At 43.7% G+C, this 24,865-nt stretch overlaps 1 protein-coding gene across 1 annotated transcript in view; it reads left to right on the top strand.

Annotated features, from left to right (window-relative positions):
- The first annotated feature begins 5,090 nt into the window (after positions 1-5,090).
- Nt5e (5'-nucleotidase ecto) overlaps positions 5,091-24,865 on the top strand; it is a 64,038-nt gene continuing 44,263 nt past the window's right edge. The window contains exon 1 of the mRNA XM_090338483.1: positions 5,091-5,426. Within this exon, the coding sequence (XP_090194609.1) occupies positions 5,091-5,426 (336 nt within the window). The remainder of the gene's footprint in view (positions 5,427-24,865) is intronic.

Here is a 24,865-nt window from a genome sequence, read left to right as displayed (position 1 = left end):
CCCAGAATCCCACAAAGGATGCCTTTTGAACAGACAACACTGGGAAAACCGGATTATCTATATGGAAAATAAGAAATTTGGAATTTTATTTGTGCCATATACTAAAGTTAATTCAAGCCAGGGGCTGGTAGTTTATGCCTGTAATCCTAGCTTTGACCCATGATCCTCTGCTGAGATCTGAGGAGCATAGTTCAAAGCCAGCCCTGGTAGCAGGCCAGGTGGAGTTGGACTCAAGTGGTAGCATGCCACCATCAGGGATAGCACCTAGGCCCTGAGGACAAGCTCCAGGACTAGTAAAATTAAAATAAGATAAAATAATTCAAAATGGATCTAAAAACATCTAAATGTGCTGGTGGCTCATGCCCATAATCCCAGCTACTCTAGGCTCCTTGGGCCAAGAGCACCTGTCTGCCACACTGCTGCCTTACCACCTTAGTCTAAGGTCCAGTGAACTGGACTAGCCACACTTTGCTTCCGTACTGCTTTCTCTATAATGCTTACCACAGAGAGAGCAGTTTTGTAAGTTAGATTATAATATGCAATGTCATCATTAGCTCAGCATTCCAAGGAATGGCTGATTTAGCACATGGGCTGGAAATAGGTTAGATAGCCTACTTTTAGGTAACAGTTTGCCTGAATTTCTAGCATGAGAAGTCAGCGGCCCTCCAGGTCCCTTTTCAGAATCCTGTGCTCTCTTCCTGCTTTTATTGTCCCATAAGTTTGGCAAGAATGTTGAGAATGAAATGGGACTTGGAATTTAATGCTAATTCTATTTTCCTCAGAGATACACCACTGAATGGGCAAAAAAATTCAAGTCATAGCTCTGCTTAATATATAGAATATTAAGGGGGTAACACCTAGAATGTATAGAGATTTCTATGGGATTAATATCTCAAGTATACAAATATTTCTATGGCTCAATTAAAACAAAAGCAAAAGGCATAAATAAATGTTTCTCCAATATTTCTACAAATCAATCTTTCTTTCTTTCTTTCTTTCTTTCTTCCTTCTTTCCTTTCTTTTTTGGCTGTCATTGGGGCTTTAACTCTGGTCCTGGGTTCTGTCTCTAAGCTATTCAGGTCAAAGCTAGCACTCTACCACCAGAGCCACAATACCACTTTCTGATTTCTGGTGGTTAATTGGAGATAAGAATCTCCTGGACTTTCATACCTGGTCTGGCTTTGAACCACAACCCTCAAATCTCAGCCTCCTAAGTAGCTAGGGTTACAGATGTGAGCCACCAGTGCCCAGATGTTCTACAAATATTTCTTTCTTTTTCTTTTCTTTTTTTTTTTTTGCCAGTCCTAGGGCTTGAACTCAGGGCCTGGGCACCATCCTTGGACATTTTTACTAAAGGCTAATGCTCTGCCACTTGCACCATAGCCCCACTTCTGGCTTTTTCTGAGTATGTGGTACCAAGGAATTGAACCCAGGGCTTCATGCATGCTAGGCAAGCACTCTACCACTACGCTACACTCCCGACCCATCTGCAAATATTTCTATCTACCACAAAACATACAAATGGTCAATAGGCTCAAGAAAAGATGCTCCACATTACTAATCACTAGGAAAATGCAAATCAAAACTACAACGAGCAGAGCCCGTTGGCTCTCGCCTACAATCCTCGCTGCTCAGGAGACTGAGATCTGAGGATCAAGGTTGAAAGCCAGCACAAAAGGACCTGAGACTCTAATCTCCAATTAACCTCTAGAAAATGGGAAGTGAGGCTTGGCTCAAGGGTAGGGTGGTAGCAATGAGCTGAAGAGCTCAGAAATAATACCCAGGCCCAGGGGGGTAGTGCAGTAGCCTTGAACTGAAGAGGTCAGAGACAGTGCCCAGGCCCAGTTCAAGCCCCATAACCCACAAACACACACACACACACACACACACACACACACACACACACACACACAATGAGGTACTACTACTTCCTGCTCATAGAGTGGCTATCATTTAAAACTATTCTAAAGAAAATGATTGTTGATGAGGATTCACAGAAACTGGAACACATATGTGTTGATAGGGAAAGTTGAGCTACTCTGGAGGCTGAGATCAGAAAAACAAGGTTTGAAAGCAGCCCAGGCAGAAAAAAATTGTAAGATTCATTTCTCAAATTAAAAGTAAAAAAAAAGGCAAAAAACCAGAAGAGAATGACAGCCTTGAGTGAAAAATCCAAGCAAGAGTTTAAGGCTCTGATTGTAAGCCCCAGTACCAGCACAAACCAGAAGGGAAAAAGGCAGAAAGGAAAAAGAAAGGAAGGAAGGAAGGAAGGAAGGAAGGAAGGAAAGAAGGGAGGGGGGAGAGAGGGAGGGGAAGGAAGGAAAGAGAACAAGAAAAGAAAAGTAACGTTGCAGTCACTTTAAAAGAAAATGTGACAGTTCCTTATATATAGATATATAGATGGATATGCGTAGATAAATAGATGATCTAAATAGATAATCCAGCAATTAGCAATTAAATTTTGGTATACTAGCCAAAAGAAGTAAAAGTTGAGAGGGAAGAGGTGACATTATCTAAAAAGAAATGTACTTATTACTTGGTTATGTTACCATAACCCCTCTGTACATCTCCATAATAACAATAAAAAATAAACAAAAATAAAAGATATTCTTTTTGAAGTGCAGAAATTAGATCTAAAATATACTGGGATATGATAAATTATATAGGATCCTAGATACTGAAACACATTGAGACCAAAAGAAATAAACTCTAAGATATGAAAACTATAATATACCTAGAAGAGTCAAGTTTATAGAGACAGAAGGTACCATGCTGGCTGCCAGTGGCTGAGAGGAAAGAAACTGAAGGTCACTGTGGGACGCTGTGGAAGTGGGTGGCAGTGATGTGGTGCAGTGGTGAGTGCCTGCACTGCACTGCACTCTTAAAACAGCTAAAATTGTTCTATGTTATGCCTATTTTACCATAGTTGGAAGACATCACTTTTTTAAAAGATTTTATTAACACTGATTTTTACATCATTTTTCAAATGGCATGGTTAACAAACAAGTATTCAAGAAGGGAATCTCTATATACAACCACTGGCACATAGATTTTAGAACATAATTAAAATTAAGCTGAGTTTGTGTGTCATAGATACATTAATCTATGTAATAAAACATTATGTCTATAGAGTCCATATCCCATCAGAAATTTTTATGTAGTTATGTTTGCATCTCCAAGACCATGTCCATAACCTTGGGTACCCAATATTGAGTCATTGCTCTTGTACTGTTTGGATCTAATAGCCACATATCAAGGAGACCATGTGCCTTTTGTTCCTTTACTTATCTCACTCAACATGATTTGCTCTAGTTTCATCCACTTCCCTGCAAACGCCATTATCTTATCTTGTCTGTTGACGATGTAGAATTCCAGTGTGTGTGTGTGTGTGTGTGTGTGTGTGTGTGTGTGTGTGTGTGCGCGGGCGTGCATGTTTGTGTGTGTGTGTGTGTGTATATATATATATATATCACATTTTTTTTCTATCCATTCATCTGCAGTAGAGCATCTGGATTGTTTCCATCGCCTGGCTATTGTGAATAGTGCAGAGATGAACAGAGCTGAGCAGGTGTCTTTATCACATCCTGTGTTATGATGTTCAGGGTAGATGCCCAGGAATGGTATGGCAGTATTGTAGAGAAGAGGGAGACACAACTTAAAACAACAACAACAAAAAAACCCCTGCTATGATGCACTTTGAAGAAGTGTGAGACTTAAATACACTGATCTGTGTAATGTACAAGATATACAGTGGGCAACCAAACTAATTCTCTTTGTCTTTCCTTCTCAAATGCGCTAGATTATATTTAATTCAAGGACTCAATTCATATTAAACAGAGATAGTCTAGCAGTTTCAATTTCTTAAGAGTGATGTATGGATCTCTCTCTCTCTCTCTCTCTCTCTCTCTCTCTCTCTCTCTCTCTCTCTCTCTCTCTCTCTCTCTCTCTCTCTCTCTCTCTCTCCCCCCCCTCCCCCCCCGGACTTGAATTTGGGCATATGGGCGTTGTCCCTCAGCTTTTTTCCTGCTCAAGGCTGCAGTTCTACCCACTTCAGGATTTCTGGCTAATTGGACATCAGCGTCTGAAGGATTTTCTTACCTGGTCTGGTTTCGACCTGAGAACCTTGGATCTCAGCCTTCTGAGTAGCTAGGATCACAGGCATGAGTTATCAGCACAGGACTCCTGTTATACTTGCTAAACGCACTGAACACCACACACACACACACACACACACACGCACACGCACACGCACACGCACACACACACACACACACACACACGCAAAGGTTTTGGGCTGAAAGCAAGGACTGTTAGAAAGGCAAGGAAAGGGAGACCCGGCCCGCACAGACGCACAGCCACCACCGACGCGCGCGGCCCACCAGGATGCTCTCTGGCTTCTGGGAGCTGTCCAGGCCGCGCCGCCGTCGTATCCTGGGGTTTCCAGCTAAATACCGGGACGACTTCCGAGGAGTCCGGGGCTTCTGATGTAAACCTCCTAGGTTGGAGGAAACCGGCCGAGCGCGGCACCTCTCCCCACGCGCCCCTCGCTCTTCCCTCCGCGCGCGCCGCCTCTCGCGCTCGCCTTTCTTTGCACTCCTTCTCTGCCTCCCCACTCCCCCACCCCGCATTTATTTGCGATCTGCTCTCTCGTACATTTTCTTCTTCTGGAAAATCTGGGCCCCAGAGAGGTGCGAGTCGGCGGGATGGAGCCCCGCTCCGGGCCGACCCCTCGGAGAGCACGGGGATGGCAGCGCGCCCGCAGCGGGACCGCCCGCACCCACACTCCCCGGCGGGGCTCTCGCCCTCAGGAACAACCCCCGGCACTGTTCCTGTCAGCAGCGGGTGCCAGGCTTCCGCGGCGCCCGGGCAGCAGCCCCGGGTGCCAGGGTCGGCTCGGGTGACCGCCGGGGAGCGCGCATGGCCCGCGCCGGCCGGGGGCGGGGGGCGGGGGAGATGCGCGCCCCGCCCGGGCCCCGCCCCCGCCCCGCCCCTCGGCCCGGGCCCCTGGCCCCGCCGGGGCAGTCCAGCCCACACTCGCCTGTCCTCGGCCGGCTCGCCGCCACTCGCGCCCGCTCCACGCACCCGCTGCCATGTGTCCCCGGGCCGCGCCAGCGCCCGTGCCCCGGTTGCTGCTCCTAACGCTGAGCGCGGCCGCAGCCGGCGCCTGGGAGCTCACGATCCTGCACACCAACGACGTGCACAGCCGGCTGGAGCAGACCAGCGTGGACTCCACCAAGTGCAACAACGCCAGCCTCTGCGTGGGCGGCGTGGCGCGGCTCTTCACCAAGGTGGAGCAGATCCGCCGAGCCGAGGCCAACGTGCTGCTGCTCGACGCCGGGGACCAGTACCAGGGCACCATTTGGTTCACCGTGTACAAGGGCGCCGAGGTGGCGCACTTCATGAACGCCCTGCGCTATGATGCCATGGTAAGGACAAGCTCCCGCCCGGCTAGGCGTCCAGGCGGGGGCCACGGCACCGCGTGCAAGCCTAGGGCCGAGACTCAGGATGCGGGGAGAGAACTAGACTCAGATAGAGAGGATGCACACACAAGTCTCTCGGATGACTGTCTTAAATCCATGTCACCGGACTGCCAGGAGGAGAGGAGGGTACCGGAGCCGCCCAGCCCACTCTGCCCAACGTTACCCAATGCCAGGACTCAATTTAGTCCCGTGCTCATCTCTCTCACTGTGTTACCTCTTTCAAAGAATCTATTATCTCATCGTCATGAAAGGTACACCAGACCCAAAAGAAGAAATTTAGATGGATACCAGAACTTGCTGGCCTCAAAGACAGGGCCCAATAAATTCTTAGCCTCAGGTAGATTTCCACCCCACTTCTTTATTTGTGACCTAGAGCCAGTTACTAACTCTTCTGTCTTAATACCAGTGTCTTCTTCCATAAAATGAAAGGAATTCTATCTAAAAGCATTGTTTGAATATAATATGGTCTCTGTAATATCAAGTTCTTGTTGTGGCGTTGCTGATGGTCCATGCATGTAATCCTGGCTACTCTGGAGGCTAAGATCTGAGAATCCTGGTTCAAAGCCAGCCTAGGCAGGAAAGTTCATGAGACTTTTATCTCCAATTAATCACCAGAAAACTGCAAGTGGCAAGATAATTCAAAGTGGAAGAATGCTAGCCTTGACCTGAAAAGCTCAGGGACAGCGCCCAGGTTCAGAGTTCAAGCCCCACACCTGGTAATAAATAAATAAATAAATAAATAAATAAATAAATAAATAAATAAATAAATAAATTTACAATCTTGTTATTACCAGTCCCTATGGAATAGACTCAAAGAACCAAAATGATTTCAATAAAATCAGGTTAACAGCAGAGATTTAGGAAGGGCCTAAAGGGCCTAACCTGAGAGACAACAGGAAGTGGGTGCCTGTGGCTCATGGCTATAAATCTGAGCTACTTGTGAGGCTGAGATCTGAGAATAGTGGTTTGAAGCCAGCCCAGGTAGTCCTGGAATTCTACCATTTAAGCCATACCCAAGTGGAGATGTGGCTTAAGTGGTGAAATGAGTGGGAAAAAAAAACAAAAACAAAAACAAATGAGAACATAGGCTGTAAGTTCAAGCCCCATTACTGGCAGAGAGAGAGAAGTGGGGAGGGAGTACAGGTTTTTAAAACATGGAAGTGTCATGTGGTTTCCCCAGGACTGTGAAGACTTGTTTCTTGGGCTAATTTTAGAGCTGGGACACAGAGGGGTTACATAGTAATACATGTATAAATGAGATGCATGCACAATTCAGCCCATCATCAAACTTTAATCCTATGCAAAAGCTTAGCATTAGAAAATCCAGTTACACTGAAGAAAAATTGGGACTTAGGAACACTTAAGATTTCTAGAAGAGAACAGGCAGAGCAAGGTCTCAAGTTCTTGAGACTAATTTCCGATTAACTGCCAAAAAGCCGGAAGAGGAGATGTGGCTCAAGTGGTCGAGTGCCAGCCTTAAGCAAGAAAGCTACAGGACAGAGCCCAGGCTCTGAGTTTAAGTGTAAGAATTGGGGTATTCACACATGCACACACATGTGCACCAACACACACACACATCCAGAAGAACTCACAAGTCAGGAAAGCACACTACTATTCTTTGGAAATGTGGAGAAGAACAGTTGTTTGGGACTTTTTTATTTTCTCTCTTTTTTTTTGAGAGACTGGAAGGGGAGAGAGCCCTCTGCTCTCTGCATGTTGGTTGAGAGATTTCCAAAGCAGCAATTCAAACAGATCTGTAAGTCTCTAGGATTGATGTGAGGGAACTAGTAAGAGTTTGCAATATTTGGCCTCAGAAGGATTGCGTTTTCAAGAACTCTGTGGTCTCATAAGCTCACTCTTTCCACAGCTACATCTGCCTGGTGCTTTGCAAAGCAGTAATAACAATCTAAATATTTATGTAGTTGTCACTGGTTTAAGTCTCTACTTCTTCCCTGAAGGGTAAGATAAACCTTATGAGTTTGTTTTGACTTCAAGCATAAATCACCTCTTCATAATTTTTTCTTTCTTTTTTGAGTGTGTGCGTATGTGTGCGTGTGTGTGTGCTAGTACTGAGGTTTGAATGTAGGATTTGCTTTGTGCTTTGCTTAACTTTTTTGCTCAAGGTTCTGCCACTTCTGGCTTTTCCAGAAGTGGAGAAAAGAGCTTCTTCATTTATCAGCTTGGACTGATAGACACATATATTTTTTCTGTGTTAGTCCTGGGGTTTGAACGTAGGAGCAGGGTGCCATTCTTTAGCTTTTCCACTTAATGTTGGAGCTCTACCACTTGAACTATATCTTCACTTTGGGCTGGTTAGGTGGAGATAAGAGTTTCTCAGATTTGACTGCTTTGAACCTTGATCCTCAGATCTCAGCCTCTGGAGTCACTAGGATTACAGATATGAGCCATTGGCACCTAGCAACATTTTATTTTTGTAACAACCTTTTCTCTGCAGTTGTGTAAACTCCTTTTGTTAGAAGAAGAGGAAGAAGAAGAAGAGGAAGAGGAAGAGGAAGAAGAAGAAGAAGGAGGAGGAGGAGGAGGAGGAGGAGGAGGAGGAGGAGGAGGAGGAGGAGGAATGAAAAAAAGCCTAATGCTGATGGCTCACACTCACAATCCTAACTGTTCAGGAGGCTGAGATCTGAGAACCAAGTTTCAGTCAGACTAGGCAGCAAAATCCGAAAGGCTGTTTTATTTTATTTTATTTTGTTTTGTGAGTCATGAGGCTTAGACTCTGGGCCTGGGTGCTGTCCCTGAGCTCAAGGCTGTTGACCTACCCCTTGAGCCACAATGCCACTTCACGTTTTCTAGTGATTAATTGGAGATAAGAGTCTCACAGACTTTAGTACCTACGTGGGCTTTGAATGGCGATCCTCAGATCTCAGCCTTCTGAGTATCTTGGACTACAGGCATGAGCCACTGCACCATGGCTCAGAAGACTCTTATCTCCAATTAACTACCAGAAATCCAGAAGTAGAACTGTGGCTTAAAATGGTAGAGTTCTAAACTTGCGCAACAAAAGCTTAAGGATAGTGCCCAGGGACTGAGTTTAAACCCCATCACTGACAAATAATAATAACAATAATAACAAAAATAATAGAATGAAAAATTTCGAGTTTTTTCCAATAATATTCTCTCCTTAGGCCGAATTGAGGTGCTAATCATAGCATATATTTATAATAGAAAGCCCTATGCTACAAGTTGCAGCCCATGTTCTTGAGTGCTGTTTGTTTGTTTTTTGTTTTTGAGTTTGATTTTTTGCCAGTCCTGGGGCTTGAACTCAGACTCTGGGCACTGTCCTAGAGCTTTCTCAAGGCTAGTCCTCTATCACTTGAGCCACAGTACCACTTCCAGCTTTCTCCATGCATGTGGTACCAAGGAAGCAAACCCAGAGCTTCGTGCATACTAGTCAAGCACTCTACCTCAGGGCCACATTCCTAGCCCATCCCGAATGTTTTGAATACTTTTTGTAACGGAGTTACTTACTTTCAAGTTTTGCTAAAAATAATTGGACTTGGGCATGAGGCCAAAACAAAACTGGCAGAGGCAGCTAGGAATGGTATCAGCTTGCTGTTCTGGCCATGTTCCTGATAGCTCCTCATCAGTACTTGCCTCTGCACATGGCTTGGGGGTGAGGAGAAACCAAGGCCTAAAAAAACATGATTTGACCTGCTAGAAGTATAGTTCTTGTAATACAAGAATTTAGGATACTGTGCTGCAGTCTTCCTGACCAATGGGGGGTGTGTGTGTGTGTGTGTGTGTGTGTGTGTGTGTGTGTGTGTGTGTGTTTCTTTTTGCTTACATTATACTAAGCCTCAGGGAATTTACTGATGCTCTGTTATGAAGACACTCCCATCACAACCACCTGCTGAATGTTGATTTCTGAAACACTAGAGATTCAGACTGAGGTGGACAACAGCTGTGGAAGGGTATTTCCAACTTCCTACAAATATAAGATGAAGAATGAGCTTCTAGAATCCAGTTTAGCCCAAGGAGTCTTCTAGAGATAGAACCTTTGAGAAAGTATATATATCTGTCATTTCTCCAAGAGAGCTACTGGATCTGTTCTAAAGGCCCTGGAGGTCCTCAAGGTAGCCTGGAAACCCTGGGACTGGGCTACAGCAGAAAACTTGATAGGAGGATGGCAAAAGTGACCAGTTGGTGTAGCTGTGTTCGTGGGAGGCCTGGTGTCTCCTGAGGAGAAGATACCAACCATTTAATTTGCCCTTGGCCTAGATACTCCTCTGAGCCCCAGAGCCCCCTGTGTTTTAAGTGTAAGACAGGAGTGGTAACTTCCACCAGTGTAGGGCTTTTGTGAGTGGTACATGAGTTTGGGTGAAAATTCCTGGTCCCTTGTGGTCTAAGAAAAAGTCATTGCTAAAGGTTATAGTTATGGGATAGAAAGTGAAGAACAGATCATTTACGTTTGGCATTTGTCTATTTTGTTCTGAGAGCCTGGCATAGACACCTTCCCTCTCCCCTTCATCGTCTTTTCTAAGTCCCAATATCTGAACACACACACATAGAGAGAAGTGTGTGTGTGTGTGTGTGTGTGTGTGTGTATGTGTGTAAGTGTTGGTATTGAGGCTTCATTTAGCGCTGCACACCATCACCCAGCTTTTCCCTCGAGGCTATTGCTCTACCTTCATTTCTGGGGTTTTTTTTTGGTTTTGGGGGGGTTTTTTTGGCTGATTAATTGGAGGTAAGAGTCTTACATACTTTTCTGCCTGGGGAGCTTCCAACCTTACTCCTCAGACCTCAGCCTTCTGAGTAGGAAGGATTATAGGTGTGAGCCACTGGCATATGACTAAACCATTCTAATACTTGCTTATTAACAGGCTTTTGAAATGTCCCTAAAATACAGAACAAAGGCATTGCCAGAGGTGCCATTCTAACTCATCTTTGAGCTAGAAGAGAGCTTTCAGTGCGTTTCCCAGGAGGCCATTCTCCTCTCTACCTGGTCGCCACCTCTGAAGTCCTGGCTGCTGAACTTGCTTTCTGTCCAAATGACTCCCAAACTACTGCCTAGGACTGCAGCAGCCAGGGTGGGGACCATGGCCCTGCTTTTAACTCCCTCAGGGAACAGGTAAGTGGGATGAATGGCCTTTGGCTGCCATTCTTTTCGTACATACACAGCCATTCTAGAGTATCTGATGTGTCAGGGGCCAGGGGCTCATGCCTATAATCCTAGCTACTCAGGGGGCTGAGATCTGAGGATCACAGTTCAAAGCCAGCCCCAGCACAAAAGTTCGTGAGATTCTTGCCTTCAATTAATCACCAGAAGACCAGAAGTGGCACTGTGGCTCAAAGTAGTAGAACACTAGCCTTGAGCAGAAGAGCTCAAGGATAGTGCCCAGGCCAAGAGTTCAAGCCCCACAACCAAAACAAAAATAAAAATAAGTATCTGATGTCTAGATTTGCTTCTGGATACACTCGTTGAACTTTCATGTGCTTTTTTAAAAAATTATATGAGTAGTCCTGCTAGTTCATTCTGTATTCTCCGTCCCCTTCTCTTTCTCTCTCTCCCTCCTCCTCACCTCCTGTGCTGGTACTGGGGCTTGAGCTGGGGCCTTATGCTTTCCCTTGGCTTTTTTATTTAAGGCTGGTAGCTAGTTAATTGGAGATAAGATTCTCTCAGGCTTGTCTGCCTTAGCTGGTGATCCTCAGATCCCAACCTCCTTAGGAATTAGAATTATAGACACGAGCCACCAGTGGCCAGCTTCATTGTTTTGTTTTGCCCTACACTTCTTGTTTATATGACTGGCCCGTGTTGCTTGTATCCGCTGTGGACTTACACAACTTGTGTGATCTCCATGTTGATCTCCACACATTTACCCATCTGCTCTCCCATCAGTGATGGCCTGTGGAGATGGCCTCCAGCTCCCTGCCTCCAGTTTGTGCCGCTCCAGATGTCCTCCTGCAGGTCCCACTGAGAGGATCTCTTTGAGGCCCATACCCAAGACTTAAATTGCTAGTCACAGACCACGTGTTACTTTGGCTCCAGACTCTGCAGACTGTCTTTATGAATGGCTGGTACCTTCTATTCAAATCCCCCTAGTTTTTCAGATTTTAAAGCCTGGACTGGTTTCAAACCACGATCCTCAATCTTAGCCTCCTAAGTAGCTAGGATTACAGATATGAGCCACTGATGTCTTCCTTTACTCATTTTTATAGGATTTCCTCTGTGGTCTGACATTGTTTCATCTCGAATGTGTCTAGTAACTAATGAGCTAAGGCCTCTTTTGATATACTTGTTAATTTTGGGGGCTTTCCTCTTTCCTACTTGTATGATCATGTCTTTTGCTTTGTTTTTTAAATTGGGCTTGTTTTTTTTTCTTCTTTTCTTTTTGGTCAATCACTGGGCTTGAACTCTGGGCTTGGGAACTGTCCCTGAGTTCTTCATCTCCTAAGCTCAAGGCTAGTGCTCTATCATTTTGAGCCACAATACCACTTTTGGTTTTCTGATGGTTAATTGGAGATAAGAGTCTCATGGAGCCAGGCACGGTGGCTCACACCTGTAACCCTGGTTACTCAGGAGACTGAGATCTGAGGATCAGGGTTCAAAGCCAGCCCAGGCACAAAAGGACCTGAGGCTCTTATCTCCAATTAACCTCTAGAAAACGGGAAATAGGGCTTGGTTCAAGAGTAGGGTGGTAGCTGAAAAGCTCAGGGACAGCACCAGGCCGAGTTCAAGCCCTATGACTCACTTTAAAAAAAAAAAAAAAGAGTTGTCAGGCTGACTTTTAACTGTGGTCTTCAGAGCTCAGCTTCCAGAGTAGCCTGGGCTTAATTTTTATTTCTTGCTATTTCTTAGGAGTTCTAGCTATTGATTAATACTCAATTTGAGGCACTGTGAGTATCTTTTGATGGTGTTGTGCCTATCAACTTTGATCATGGTGTCTCATTTAGCAGTTATCTTTCATTTGTTGTAAGTGAACTCATCTTTTCTTGAGGGGGAAGAGAGTCCTTGTGAATTGTGCTTTTGAAAGTTTATGAGATAGTTTGCTAATTTGAAGCTTGACTTTCTAGCACTCCAGTACTGTTCACTGGAAATTCACTGATTGCTACTATGTTCTCTTTTTCCCTCTCTGCCTTTTTTTTGTGGGGGTCATGGGGCTTGAACTCTGTCCCAGAGCTCTTCAGCTCAAGGCTACCACCCTTTGAGCGACAGCCCTACTTCCCATTTTCCAGTGATTAATTGGAGACAAGAGTCTCACATTCTTTAGTGCCCAGGCTGGCTTTGAACCACCATCCTCAGATCTCAGCCTCTTCAGAAGCTAGGATTACAGGCGTCAGCCACAGTGCCCAGTGTCCCTCTCTGCCTTTTAAGAAAGAAATATATGTCATGGTAAGACATAGGTTTTTGAAGTAGACAATGGGTGATAGTATAACAATCAAACAACAACAAAAAGCTTTTGTTTGTCCCTAGTGTCTGCCTCATTTCCATTTCCTGGAGTTCATTTCAACAAATATTATTATTATCATTTTTAAAATTATTATTAAGGTTGTGAGGTGTGAACTCTGGACCTGGGCTCTGCTCCTGGGCTCTTCAGCTCAAGCCTAGTGCTCTACCACTTCCAGATTTCTGGAGGTTAATTGGAGAAGAGTCTCAGGGACTTTCATGCTCAGGCCGTCAGATTTTAGTGTCCTGAGTAAGTAGGATTACAGGGGTGAACTACTAGTGTCTGGTAACAAATATTGTTTTCTATGATAAGCGGCATTTAAGTATACACCTTGGTGTTCTCCTCTCAAATGGTCTTCTTTTGTTTTCACTGTGTGTGAATACCTAGAGTCCTTGTATGATTTATCAGGTCCCAGTGTATTTTAGATCAAGCTTCCATGTGCGAGAAAACATGTGCCATTTGTCTTTTTGAGCTTAGCTTTCTTCATTTAACATTTCCTGCAAGTGACATATTATTCTTCCTAATGGCTGTGTAGAATTCCATTGTGTATAGATAACACAGCTTTGGCTCCCCTCCTCTATTGTGGGGCTAGATGTATAGTGGGGCTGATGATATCCTTCATCTGTGTGAAAGATCCCCAGCAGAAGGCAAGCACATCAGGACCTTGGGTGGGGAGAGGCACAAACAGGAGACAGAACCACTCTCAGGATAACCCATAAACCTACAGAACCATCTGTCCATAAGGGGATTCATCCACGAGGGCAGAGCCCCCATCATCTCCGAAATATCCCATTTCTTCATACTTCACATTGGAAATTATATTCCAATGTCAATTTTGCTGGGGACATTCCAGCCATACATTTATGACAGCTAAGGCCTAGTATTTCGAGCATGAAAATGCAGTTTAACGGCTTTCCCTAGACTTAGGGACACACCTGGACCCAGGGAATCCCAAAAGACAAGAGCAAGGGAAAGGGCATTAGAATGACCCAGAGTTGCCCCCAGTGCCGATAACTTGTGTTTATAATTCTTGCTAGTTAGGACACTGAGGTCTGTGAATCAAAGTGTGAAGCCAGCCTGGACAGGCTTCAACAAGCACTAACCTTGAGCAAAAACATTCAGGGACTATGCCTAGGATCTGAGTGCAAACACCAAGACTGGTACAAAAAAAATATCTAGAAGTGGATCTGTGGCTCGAATGGTAGCGTGCTAGCCTTGAGAGAAAAAGTTAAGGAATAATGCCTAGGCCCTGAGTTCATCTCTCCCCCCCCCATCACATATCAACACCACCCAGATCTGACATCAGCTATATGAATGTTTCACCTATCAGCTGTATGAGTCTGACAATAGATTCCTCATTTATAAAAATGGAAGAGCTGTAAAATATACTTTGGACTTTGGAGAAAAGACAGCCTCTTCAACAAATGGTGCTGCGAGACCTGGATATTCATATGCAGAAGACAAACTGGGCCTGTCTCTTACGCTATACTAACATCCAAGCAAAGTGGATAAAGCCCTTAAGGTAAGGAAGAATTGAGGCTTCGTTTTTGTTTTTGTTTTTACCAGTCCTGGGGCTTGAACTCAGGGCCTGAGCACTGACTGTCCTTGGGCTTTCTCAAGGCTATCCCTCTACCACATGAGCCACAGCACCACTTCCAGTGTTTTCTGTGTATGTGGTACCAAGGAATCTAACCCAGGGCTTCATGCATGCTGGGCAAGCATTCTACCACTAAGCCATGCTCCTGGCCTAAGACCTAAGACTTTAAAACTACTATAGAACAGGATAGGGAAAATACTAAAATGTATTGGTGTAGGCAGGAACTTCCTGAATAGCACTCCAGTAGCTCTATTGTCACTTCTGCTGACCTCCTTATGGAAGAATGCAGCCACAGCCTCTGCCTACTGGTGTCCCTTTGTGTTCTAGACTAGAAGGGGACTAAGTAAGGTTGACCTCAGTTAGCCAAGGAGAAAGTAAAGGCCATGTCTTAGTATATCTTCTCCTTGTTCCAGCATCTGTGTTTTATCTGAAAATTGGAAAGAATTAAACAAATCACATGTCACACTGACACAAGTGACCACGCACACAAATACATCTGTGTGCTATGTGAATTGCATTAGTATTTCTTTCCTTCAGTCTATAATTCAAATTTAAAAATTCTTCACGTGCTTTTATTTCCCTCTCACTTTAATTATTGCTTTTAGATAGAATCTAAACTTTTGCTGAGTTTTCTAGCCACACAGAGATGCAGTTAAACCTCCCTGGAACCCAATTAGCTGAGCAAGTAATATTCAGTGTAACAGTGATATGTATGCATGTAGGAAGTGTGTGTTCATTTTTCCAGTTAATGAAGAAACTGTGGAATGCTGTGTGCTCAGCCTTTTTGTTGTTCTTGTTGTTACTGTCATTTTTTCTTGTTTTATGCCAGTACTGGGGCTTGAACTCAGGGCCTCGCTATAATCCTGAACATTTTTGCCAAGACTAGGGCTACCACTTGAGCTATAGCTCCACTTCCGGCTTTTTTTTTGTGCTTAGTTGGTGATAAGAGTCAAAATAAACTTTCCTGCCCAGGCTAGCCTTAAACCACAGTTCTCTGATGTCAGCCTCCAGAGCAGCTAGGATTGCTACAGGTGTGAGCCACCAGCACCTAATGCACTTTCAGCTTCTGAATGGTTCATTGGATAGAAAAGTCTCAGGGATTTTCTGCTTGAGCTGGCTTTGAACCTTGATCCTCAGATCTCAACCTCCTGAGTAGCATGGATTGTTGCAGGCATGAGCCACCTGGGCCTAGCTTTTCAGCACCCATTTGTTCCATCTTTCAACAAATAATGACATGCAGATGAGTGGGTTGATCCCACCATATTTTCTTTATGACTCATTGGAACTCCACATCCAACTGCCAGTATGTACTGGCCCAGGATTGTGAAGTAGAGGGCAAACAATCAGAAATGGTGCCAGAAATGCATTAGCTAAACCAAACACCATCTGTAGTACTCTCCCATGAAGGATGTGGTTCAGTGTTCTAACAGAGCCACATTTTCTAATAGTCTTCCTTGTCTCTCTCAGTGACCAATTATAAGACTTACTGTAACCTTCAATCCTTCACAAATGAGCAAGCTAAATAAATACATCTCCAATTTCTGAGAAAATAGACCTGTGACATGATTGCAATTGATTTCTGTGGTTAAGTTTAAGAAGGATTTTTTTTCTGCATCATGCAGCTTTTCTTTCCCTTGATTTCCTCTGGCATGCCTAAGCCTTTTATCTTCACTTGGAACATTTTTGACATCTCACCTACTCTTGTTTTTGTTCCATTGGTGGTATTTGCTGTGAGCTTTCCTTGACCAACCACATTTGGTTGCCTCTGGAGATCTGTGATCTCTTTTCTTTCCTTCTTTTTTCTTTCTTCCTTCTTCCTTCCTTTTTTTTTTTTACAGCACTGGAGCTTTAACTCAGCATCCTGCATTTCGAGGCAGTCACTCTGCACTGAGCCACATCTCTAGCCCCTTTTCATACTGTTTATTTTGGAAATGGGGTCTTATTTTTTTTTTTGCAAGGAGTCTGTATGTGCATCATGATCCTCCTACTTTATGTTCCTTCTCATAGCTAGAGTGACAGGAAAGCGCGATCAAGCCCAGCTTCACCCCTTGAAAGAGAATCTTAGGAACTTTTTTGCCTGAGCTAGCCTAGAACTGTAATTCTCCCAACCTTAGCCTCCCAAATAGTTAGGATTACAGGCACGAGCCACTGATTCCCAGTTGAGCTTCTATAATCCTTAATAGGGGGTGTGCGTCTGTCTTTATGCACATGGTTCCCACATGTTTTATGTATGTGTGGATGAGTGGAGAAATGGATGGGGGAATGGATGGGTGATAAGTCAATGGAAGAGGGGTGAGTGAGTCTATAGATGAATGTGTAGGTAATTTGATGAATGGAGGAATGAATGGGTTGTTGGGTAGGTGGATGGATAAATACTTGAATTGATTAATGGATGTCCAGATAGGTGAATTGGTAGGTGGGTGACTGGATGAATATATGGGACAGATGGGTAGATACTAAAGTTTTGCTTGCTGCTTATTTTCCTTCAGGACAAAGACAGTGGTAATGTTCCTTGGCTCTCTAGAACCCTGTAAAAAGCTAGCAGGAATCTGAGAATTACCCACCACTCATAGGCATATACATTTTGGCAGAGAAATTAAGGCCTTAACTACTAACGCCTCACTCTAAGTTTGCTAGTGTAGGAGCCCTATGCTGCACTTTCCTCATCTATGAGACATTGTACCTACCTTTTACCACTGTAAGGATTAAATCAGTTAATATATTACTAGGCCTTGCCAGAGGCCAGAAAAGTCTAAACTACCTTTTTTTTCTTTGTATCATGCCTTTTTTATCTTTAGAAAAATCTTCTTTAGGGCTGGGAAGGTGGCTCAATTGTAGAATGCTTGTCTCGTATGCATGAAGGCCCTGCGTTTGATTCCTTATTACCACATAAACAGAAAAAGTTGGAAGTATTGCTGTGGCTCAAGTGGTAGAGCACTAGCCCTGAGCAAAAGGTGCTCAGGGACAGTAACCAGGCTCTGAGTTCAAACCCCGGGACTGATAAAAAAAAAAGTCTTCTTTATTAAAATTCCCTCATATTAAGTTCACTGTGAATAAAAATGAGCCTATGAAATTCATAAATAGTGTCATATAATAGGTCAAATAGTGAGTAGACTTAGCAGATTTCAAATAAAGGAAGCTTTTCAGAAAGTTGTCTTCTTAACTTCATTGTGAATCTCAAATAGCATTCACAGGGGTACACATATCCCAGAACATTTCAATGAGTGTTTTTTTTTTCCAATCCTGGGGCTTGAATTCAGGGCCTGAGCACTGTCCTGGGGCTTTCTCAAGGCTAGAGCTCTTCTACTTTTAGCCACAGCACCACTTTTGACTTTTTTCTATGTATGTGGTATCAAGGAACCAAACCCAGTACTTCATGCATGCTATCACTCAGCCAAACTCCTGGTCCTAATGAACACTTTCTTCTTATTTATTTATTTATTTTACCAGTTGTGGGGTTTACTCTGGGCCTGGGCACTGTCCTTGAGCTCTTCAGCTCAAGGCTACTACCTTACCCCTTGAGCCACCTCACCACTTCTGGTTTTCTAGTGGTTAATTGGAGATAAGAGTCTCACAGACTTTTCTGCTTGGGCTGGCTTTGAACCACAGTCCTCAGATCTCAGCCTCCTGAGTAGCTAGAATTACAGGCATGAGCCACTGTGCCCTGCAATGAATACTTTTTAAAAATATGTTCCTTTCAAGTGAGCACTGATAGCTCATACCTATAATCCTAATTACTCAGGAGGTTAAGATCTGAGGATCGTGGTTCAAAGCCACCCCAGACAGAAAAGTGTGTGAGCCTCTTACCTTCAACTAACCAGCAAAAAGCAAAAGTAAAGGTCTGGCTCAAGTGGTAGAATTCCAGCCTTGAGTAAAAAGGCCAAACAATAACTAAAGGCCTGAGTTCAAGCCCCACTACTTGCACTCACACACAAAAACTGTTATATTCACAAACAAATACTAGTAAGATATTAATAAGTACTTGAAGGTAACTAGGTTCAAAACATAGGAAATGATAAGAGAAGCTGACAGTTGTTCAGAGAGAAGCTTCTGGAGGCCCAACTGAGCAGGAAAGCAGTTAGTTAAACTTCTCACCTGTTTCTAATAGCTTGTTTTCTCTCATTGTATAGTGGAGACATCACTTCACTACTAATTACTATTTGCCAGGTTTGTTTGCCTTCTTCTGAAGAGTCTTAATGGCTTACACACCAAATCAGAATAAAATGGAGCTTATTTAAATGGATCAGATAGAGGGCTGGGAGTTTGGCTTGCCCAGCTTGCACAAAGACCTGGGTTCTGATTCCTTGGTACCATAGAAAAGGATCAGATGGAGTGAGTGGTTTTGTTAGTCATTCAGTAAACATTTTTGTGCATTAGTGCCAGCCCACGTGGTATCACCTAGGGTACAGGGACAGTTGACATTAGTTGAACTGATGTCCACAATAAAGCCACATGCTATTGAGAAACACAAGTACAAGATATGGTGGATGCACCAGACAGCAATGTAACCATACCTCAGAGGTGTCTTAGGAGAGTCACACTTGAATTCATGGTAAGTAGCTCAGGTCATAGGCTGGAGGGAGAAGGGGAGAGGGGGAGAGATAATTGGAAATTAGGGGGAAAAATGCAGTCCAGGACACAGCTGGATGATCAGTAAAGGCCTGTATGATGTCCCATGAGTCACAACTTTAATTTCTATGGGAAGCAGGAAGTCTTGAAGAGACTTAAGTTTGGGTGAGAGGCAGGCTGAGGATGTTTTGAGCAGCTCATTGGCAGCCTGTGAGAAACGTATGAAAGCTGTGTGTGGTGGTAGCAGAGGGACTGTCTAAAAGACCAGAGTGAGAAAAGACCTAGTAGACAGTCTTGAAGACTGAGACTGCTGAGGTGGGACTAGAAAGGAAGCAAAGGAACTTTCTTTTCAGACATTGAAGTAGAAGAGAATGGATCAGGCAGCTCAGCATGCTATGCTTTACAGTGTCTCTAGCCTTGGCGCCATATTGGTTCTGAGTGTCTCTCCTAGGATCCTCTGCTCACAGCTGACCTGGCAGGAGATTCCTGAACTATGTGGGGGTTGTGGTGAGTTGAAGCTGTAGGGAAATGGGGAGAGGAGAACTGACCAACAGTTTGCCCTTTCTTCTCCACAAAATGTCCCTTGAAGCAAGAAAAAGAAATGGAGGCTCCAGCTCCCCAGTGAGAACATTTTCAAATGTCTGTCACTTAATTTGCGCGTTTCAACCTGGGTGGGACTGAAGTGGAGACAAGTGTGACTTCAGTATTTGGAAAATGTCAGACCTTCCTGATAACATTTGGCATAAAAAATGTTGCTACAGGAAAACTGATAAACAGGGCTGCCTTGAGAGCTTGAGAGAGCGTACCCCTGTGACCTTGCAGCTTTGTGTGTTTGGGGCCACAACTGTCCCCAGCTGAGGAAGCAGCTTTGTGAAAGACAGAGCCTCACTTCCCATTGGCCTGTGAGGCCTTGGCAGCCCACCAGCCTGTGGCTAGCTCGCCTTTTGTGGTTGAGTTTTCTGTTAAAATTATCACTCTGCTCACTCACGAAAGGTTTCAAAAGCAGTGCTTCTATGAGAAGCCAGGAAGACTGAGTTTTGTTGTTGATGTTGTTGACTTTTTCCCACACTTACAGCTCACATACAAGATGGTCTATGTAGTGAATTCTGAACCTAATGAGTAAAACTACCTGGGTTATTGTACCAAGGGGCTTAAAGACAAATAACTGATCCTTAAATCTTAGAAATTACTTGTTTCCTTTTTCTTTCCCTTCTCTGGGTAATTTGCTTCCTCATACATTCAGAAAATATCCCTTGAGAATTTCCTCATGTTAAATAACTTTCTTAACATATGTGTGTTGTGCATTCATGCATGCACATGTGTGCATGTGTGTTGGTACCAGGACTTGAACTCAAGACCTTGTGCGCTTTTTTTTTTGCCAGTACTGAAACTTGAACTCTGGGCCAGAATTTTGTTGCTCAAGGGTGGTGCTCTATTAACGCCACGGGTCCATTCCCTGTTTCTTTGGTGACTAACTGGAGATATGAGTCTCTTAGACTTTCCTGTCAAACTGAGAACCTCCTGAATAACTAGGATTGCAGGAGTGAGCCACCAGCCTGAACATTTCTTCATTTATCTATTAGCTATTTATATTTCTTCTTCTAAGAGCAGTCTGTTCAATTCATTAGAGTATATTCTGGATATTAATCCTTTTTCCACTGAAGAGCTGGAAAAGTTTTTCCCCCTTTTGTGAGCTGCCTCTTGACTCTTTTATGCATGTAGTACATAAATAAATGAATAAAGATATAATTGCCTCATAACTACCCAAGATTTTTTTGTGCCAGTGCTGGGGCTTGAACTCAGAGCCTGGGCACTGTCCTTGGGCTTCCTCAAGTCTAGCACTCTGCCCCTTGAGCCAGTACCACTTCTGGCTTTTTTTGTGTTTGTGGTACTGAGGAAACCTAGGCTTCATGCATACTAGGCACTCTACCACTAGGCCAGGATCCCAGCCTCGGAGACATTTTTCTAAGTAAAAATACTGTTTATTCCAAAACGAAAAATAAACCTTGGCCTGAATTACAAGCCAAACTTTAGACACAATTTTTTTTATTACTGCTAATTACTGACTCATAGGACTTTCAGCCTTACCCTTAGTCAACAGAAGGTTTCTCAAATTCAAAGAGCTTTCATAAACCACACACAGCCAGGGTGAATATTAAATACCTGCGGAAGGTGCTAAAACAGCAAATTGTATTCCTCAGAGCTCACATCAGGTTTCCCAGCCACAAAAGAATCAAATCACCTCCCTTGCCCTTAACATTTTCATGTGTTTGTTAACTTTCATGTGGGCAAGGGACAGTACTAGGATTTGAACTCAGAGCCTGGGCTCTGTTCCTTAGGTTTTTTTTGCGCAAAGCTGACACTCTACTCCCTGAATCACAAATCCAATACCAGCTTTTTGCTGGTGAATTATAGGTGAAAGTCTTGCAGACTTTGTTTCCTAGGCTGGCTTTGAACCATGATCCCCAAATCTTGGCATCCTGCATTTACAGGTGTGAGCCATGAATGATGGCATGTTTTTATGATTTTTAAATGGCAGCAGTGCTTCAGGTATTTAAGGGTCAGATATACTGGGCTGGGAGAAGCTAGATGGAGAATATGGAATGTTTCTTTCCTGAAAATCAGTTTTTTGTGTTTTTTTTTCTTTTTGGTCAGTCATGGCGCTTGAACTCAGGGCCTAAATGCTGATGTCCCTGAATTTCTTTTTTTTTTTATTTTTTTGCCAGTCCTGGGCTTGAGCTCAGAGCCTGAGCACTGTCCTTGGACTTTCTCAAGGCTAGAGCTCTACCACTTGAGCCTCAGCACCATTTCTGGCTTTTTTCTATGTATGTGGTACCGAGGAATCGAACCCTGGCCTTTGTGCATGCAAGGCAAGCACTCTACCACTAGGTCAAACTCCCGGCCCCTCCTGAATTTCTTTTACTAGTGTTCAACCACTGTAAGTCACAGCACCACTTCTGGTTTTTTTGATGGTTAATTGGAGATAAGGATCTCATGGACTTTCCTGCCCAAACCACAATTCTCAGATCTCAGCCTCCTGAGTAGCTAGGATTAGAAGTGTGAGCTACCAGCGCCCAGCTCTTTACTGTTTTCTTAAAAAACAAAAACAGTGTTTTAGGCTTTTTCCTATACATGTAAGTGGGGTTAAGGAGCTGGAGCTGGACAAGATGCTCAAGTTGTATGGCCAAGATGCGAGGCACCCACCCTTATGAGGAGGCTTGGCAAGAAACTGCATTTTAATTTGCTCTTGGTGTTTTACCTACTACCATTCCTTCTTAAAGATTATGGGGATGGGGTATTTCTCCACTCATGATTCTGGTATTCGAGATGCTACAAGTCATTTTGCTAACTAAGCTCAACTCCCTTAAATAAAAAAAGATGAGTTTAGTGAAATATTGTGCTGGTAGTAAAAATATGCAAGGTTATGACAAGCACCAGTGGCTAATGACTATAATTCTAGCTACTCAGAAGCTGGAGACCTGGAGGAACATGGTTTGAAGCCAAGTGAGATAGGAAAGTCTATGAGACTTCATCTCCAATTAACTAGCAAAATGCCAGAGGAGTAGAGGTATGGTTCAAAAGTGTCAGCTAAGCCAGGCGCAGTGGCTCACACCTGTAATCCTAGCTACTCAGGAGGCTGAGATCTGAGGATCAAGGTTCAAAGCCAGCCCAGACACAAAAGGAACTGAGACTCTTATCTCCAGTTAACCTCTAGAAAACAGGATTGGCTCAAAGGAAGGGTGGTAGCCTTAAGCTGAAGAGCTCTGGGACAGCTCTCAGGCCTAGTTTAAGCCCCATCACACACACACACACACACACACACACACACACACACACACACACACGTGTCAGCTATGAGTAAGAAAACCAAGGGAAAGCCCAATGAATGAATAAATCTGATATCAGAATTAAATCTTTGGAAAGAAAAAGATAAGAAAGAGAAATTATAATTTAGGGCCATCAAAATCACTTGCCTAAGGTGATGATTAGTAATTGGTAAGTCATAATCATGTTTATATAAAATGTCAGCTCTACTTTAAAGGAAAGATGAGAATCATTTCTTCTGATCCAAATGAGTAACCGTTGTCCCGCAACACTGATTCAAGTTACTCTGAGTGGCTTGCTCCATGTGGGAGAAGTTAAATGAGCTTTTATAGTCACCGCACAAAAGAAAGTTGTAAAGCAATGCATTTAATAAGCACTTGGTGAGACCATTAGTTAGGTGAGTTATAGCAAAGTGGGAAGTGTCTTGTATGGGATTTGTTCTTGTCAAATTCAGGGTGAATGGGGACTAGCAAAGGTCTGTCCAGATTAGCAATATGATATTTTCAAGTTTTATCTAATCTAAGAGTCAGAAAGATTCAGTAGATATACTGGTAGAGAGTAAAGGCTAGTAAGATAGCCTATAATGACTTTGGCTCTATGTGGGGGGCGGGGAGCGGTGGTCTGTCCAGGTTCTGGGGCCTGAGCACTATTCCTGAGTTTTGGTTTTTTTGGGTTTTTTATTTTGTTTTTGCTATAGCTTTTGTTTTATTTTGTTTTCTTGATGGGCAATTGGAGATAAGAGTATTTGGACTTTCCTGATCTGGTTAGGAAAAATAACCGTGCCATTTTTAGAAAATTCTCTTCTTTTTGGGGGTACTGCGTATAAAGGATTCTTATTTGAAGCTGGGCGCAGAGGCTCACACCTATAATCCTAGCTACTCAGGAGGGTGAGATCTGAGGATTGTGGGTCAAAGCCAGCCCAGGCACTAAAGTTCGTGATACTCTTATCTCTAATTAACCTCTAGAAAACCGGAAGTGGCTCGGTGGCTCAAGGGGTAGAAGGGTAGCGTTGAGCTGAAGAGTTCAGGAACAATGCCCAGCCCAAGGGGTTGGGTGGTAGCATTGAGCTGTGCCCATCATCAATAGCCCAATTTGGAAGCCAATTTGGAGATCAGGGAGAAAAAGGCAAAGACTCCTCTAAGGCTGTAGTAATAGAAATGGGTGCTCAAGATGCATTGTACTCACAAACTGACATGTTGAATTGAAACCCTTTGTTCAACTACTTAAAGATAATTGTTGTTGGTTTCTTTGGGGTTTTTTGTAGCTTCCGTTGTTACCAAATGCTAGGAATCTGTCACTGAAAAGATGTGTAATCTTTCTATAGAGAACTACAGGACTGGCTAGACACAGTGACACACACCTGTCATCTCAGAACTCTGAGGCACAGACAAAAGGATGATCTTGAGCTTGATGCTAGCTGGAGAAACATAATGAGAATTTGTCTCAGAAGCCAAAAGAATTTGGCTGGTAGCCAGTGGCTCACGCTGTAATAGTAGCTTCTCAAGGAGGCTAAAAACAAAGCGACTTTACACTTAAGCAGATTGTTATATAATAAAAGAGATATATTTCATCATATGAAGAAACCTTACCATTCTAAAAATAAAAGAAAACCAGTATTAGGAGAGCCTCTAAGGTCAGATCTGCTCTTGGGAGGGAAGTGAACTAGATAAGTAGAAGAGGTAAAAGGAATAGATGGTGAGATGTGCCTATCATCCCAGCTGCTCAGGGGGCTGAAATCTGAGGATCAAAGTTCAACACCAGTCCAGGCAGAAAAGTCCATGAGACTCATCTTCAGTGGAACCGCAAAAACAAAAAAGGAGGAAGTAGAGCTAAGACTCAAGTGCTAGAGCATTAGTCTTGAGCAGTAAAGCTAGGGAAAAGCACCAGGTTTTGAATTCAAGCCACAGTACTGGCACAAGCACAACAGCATCAACAAAGGTAGCCCATCAGAGATGTGGGGAAAGGCAAGCTGAGAAGTTCTGGAGTTGACA

Source organism: Megascapheus bottae, chromosome 8 (assembly GCF_031878675.1).
Source record: "Megascapheus bottae isolate mThoBot1 chromosome 8, mThoBot2.hap1, whole genome shotgun sequence".
NCBI lineage: Eukaryota > Metazoa > Chordata > Mammalia > Rodentia > Geomyidae > Megascapheus > Megascapheus bottae.
The sequence above is the reverse complement of the archived record's forward strand: the minus strand, read 5'-3'. Positions and strand labels throughout refer to the sequence as shown.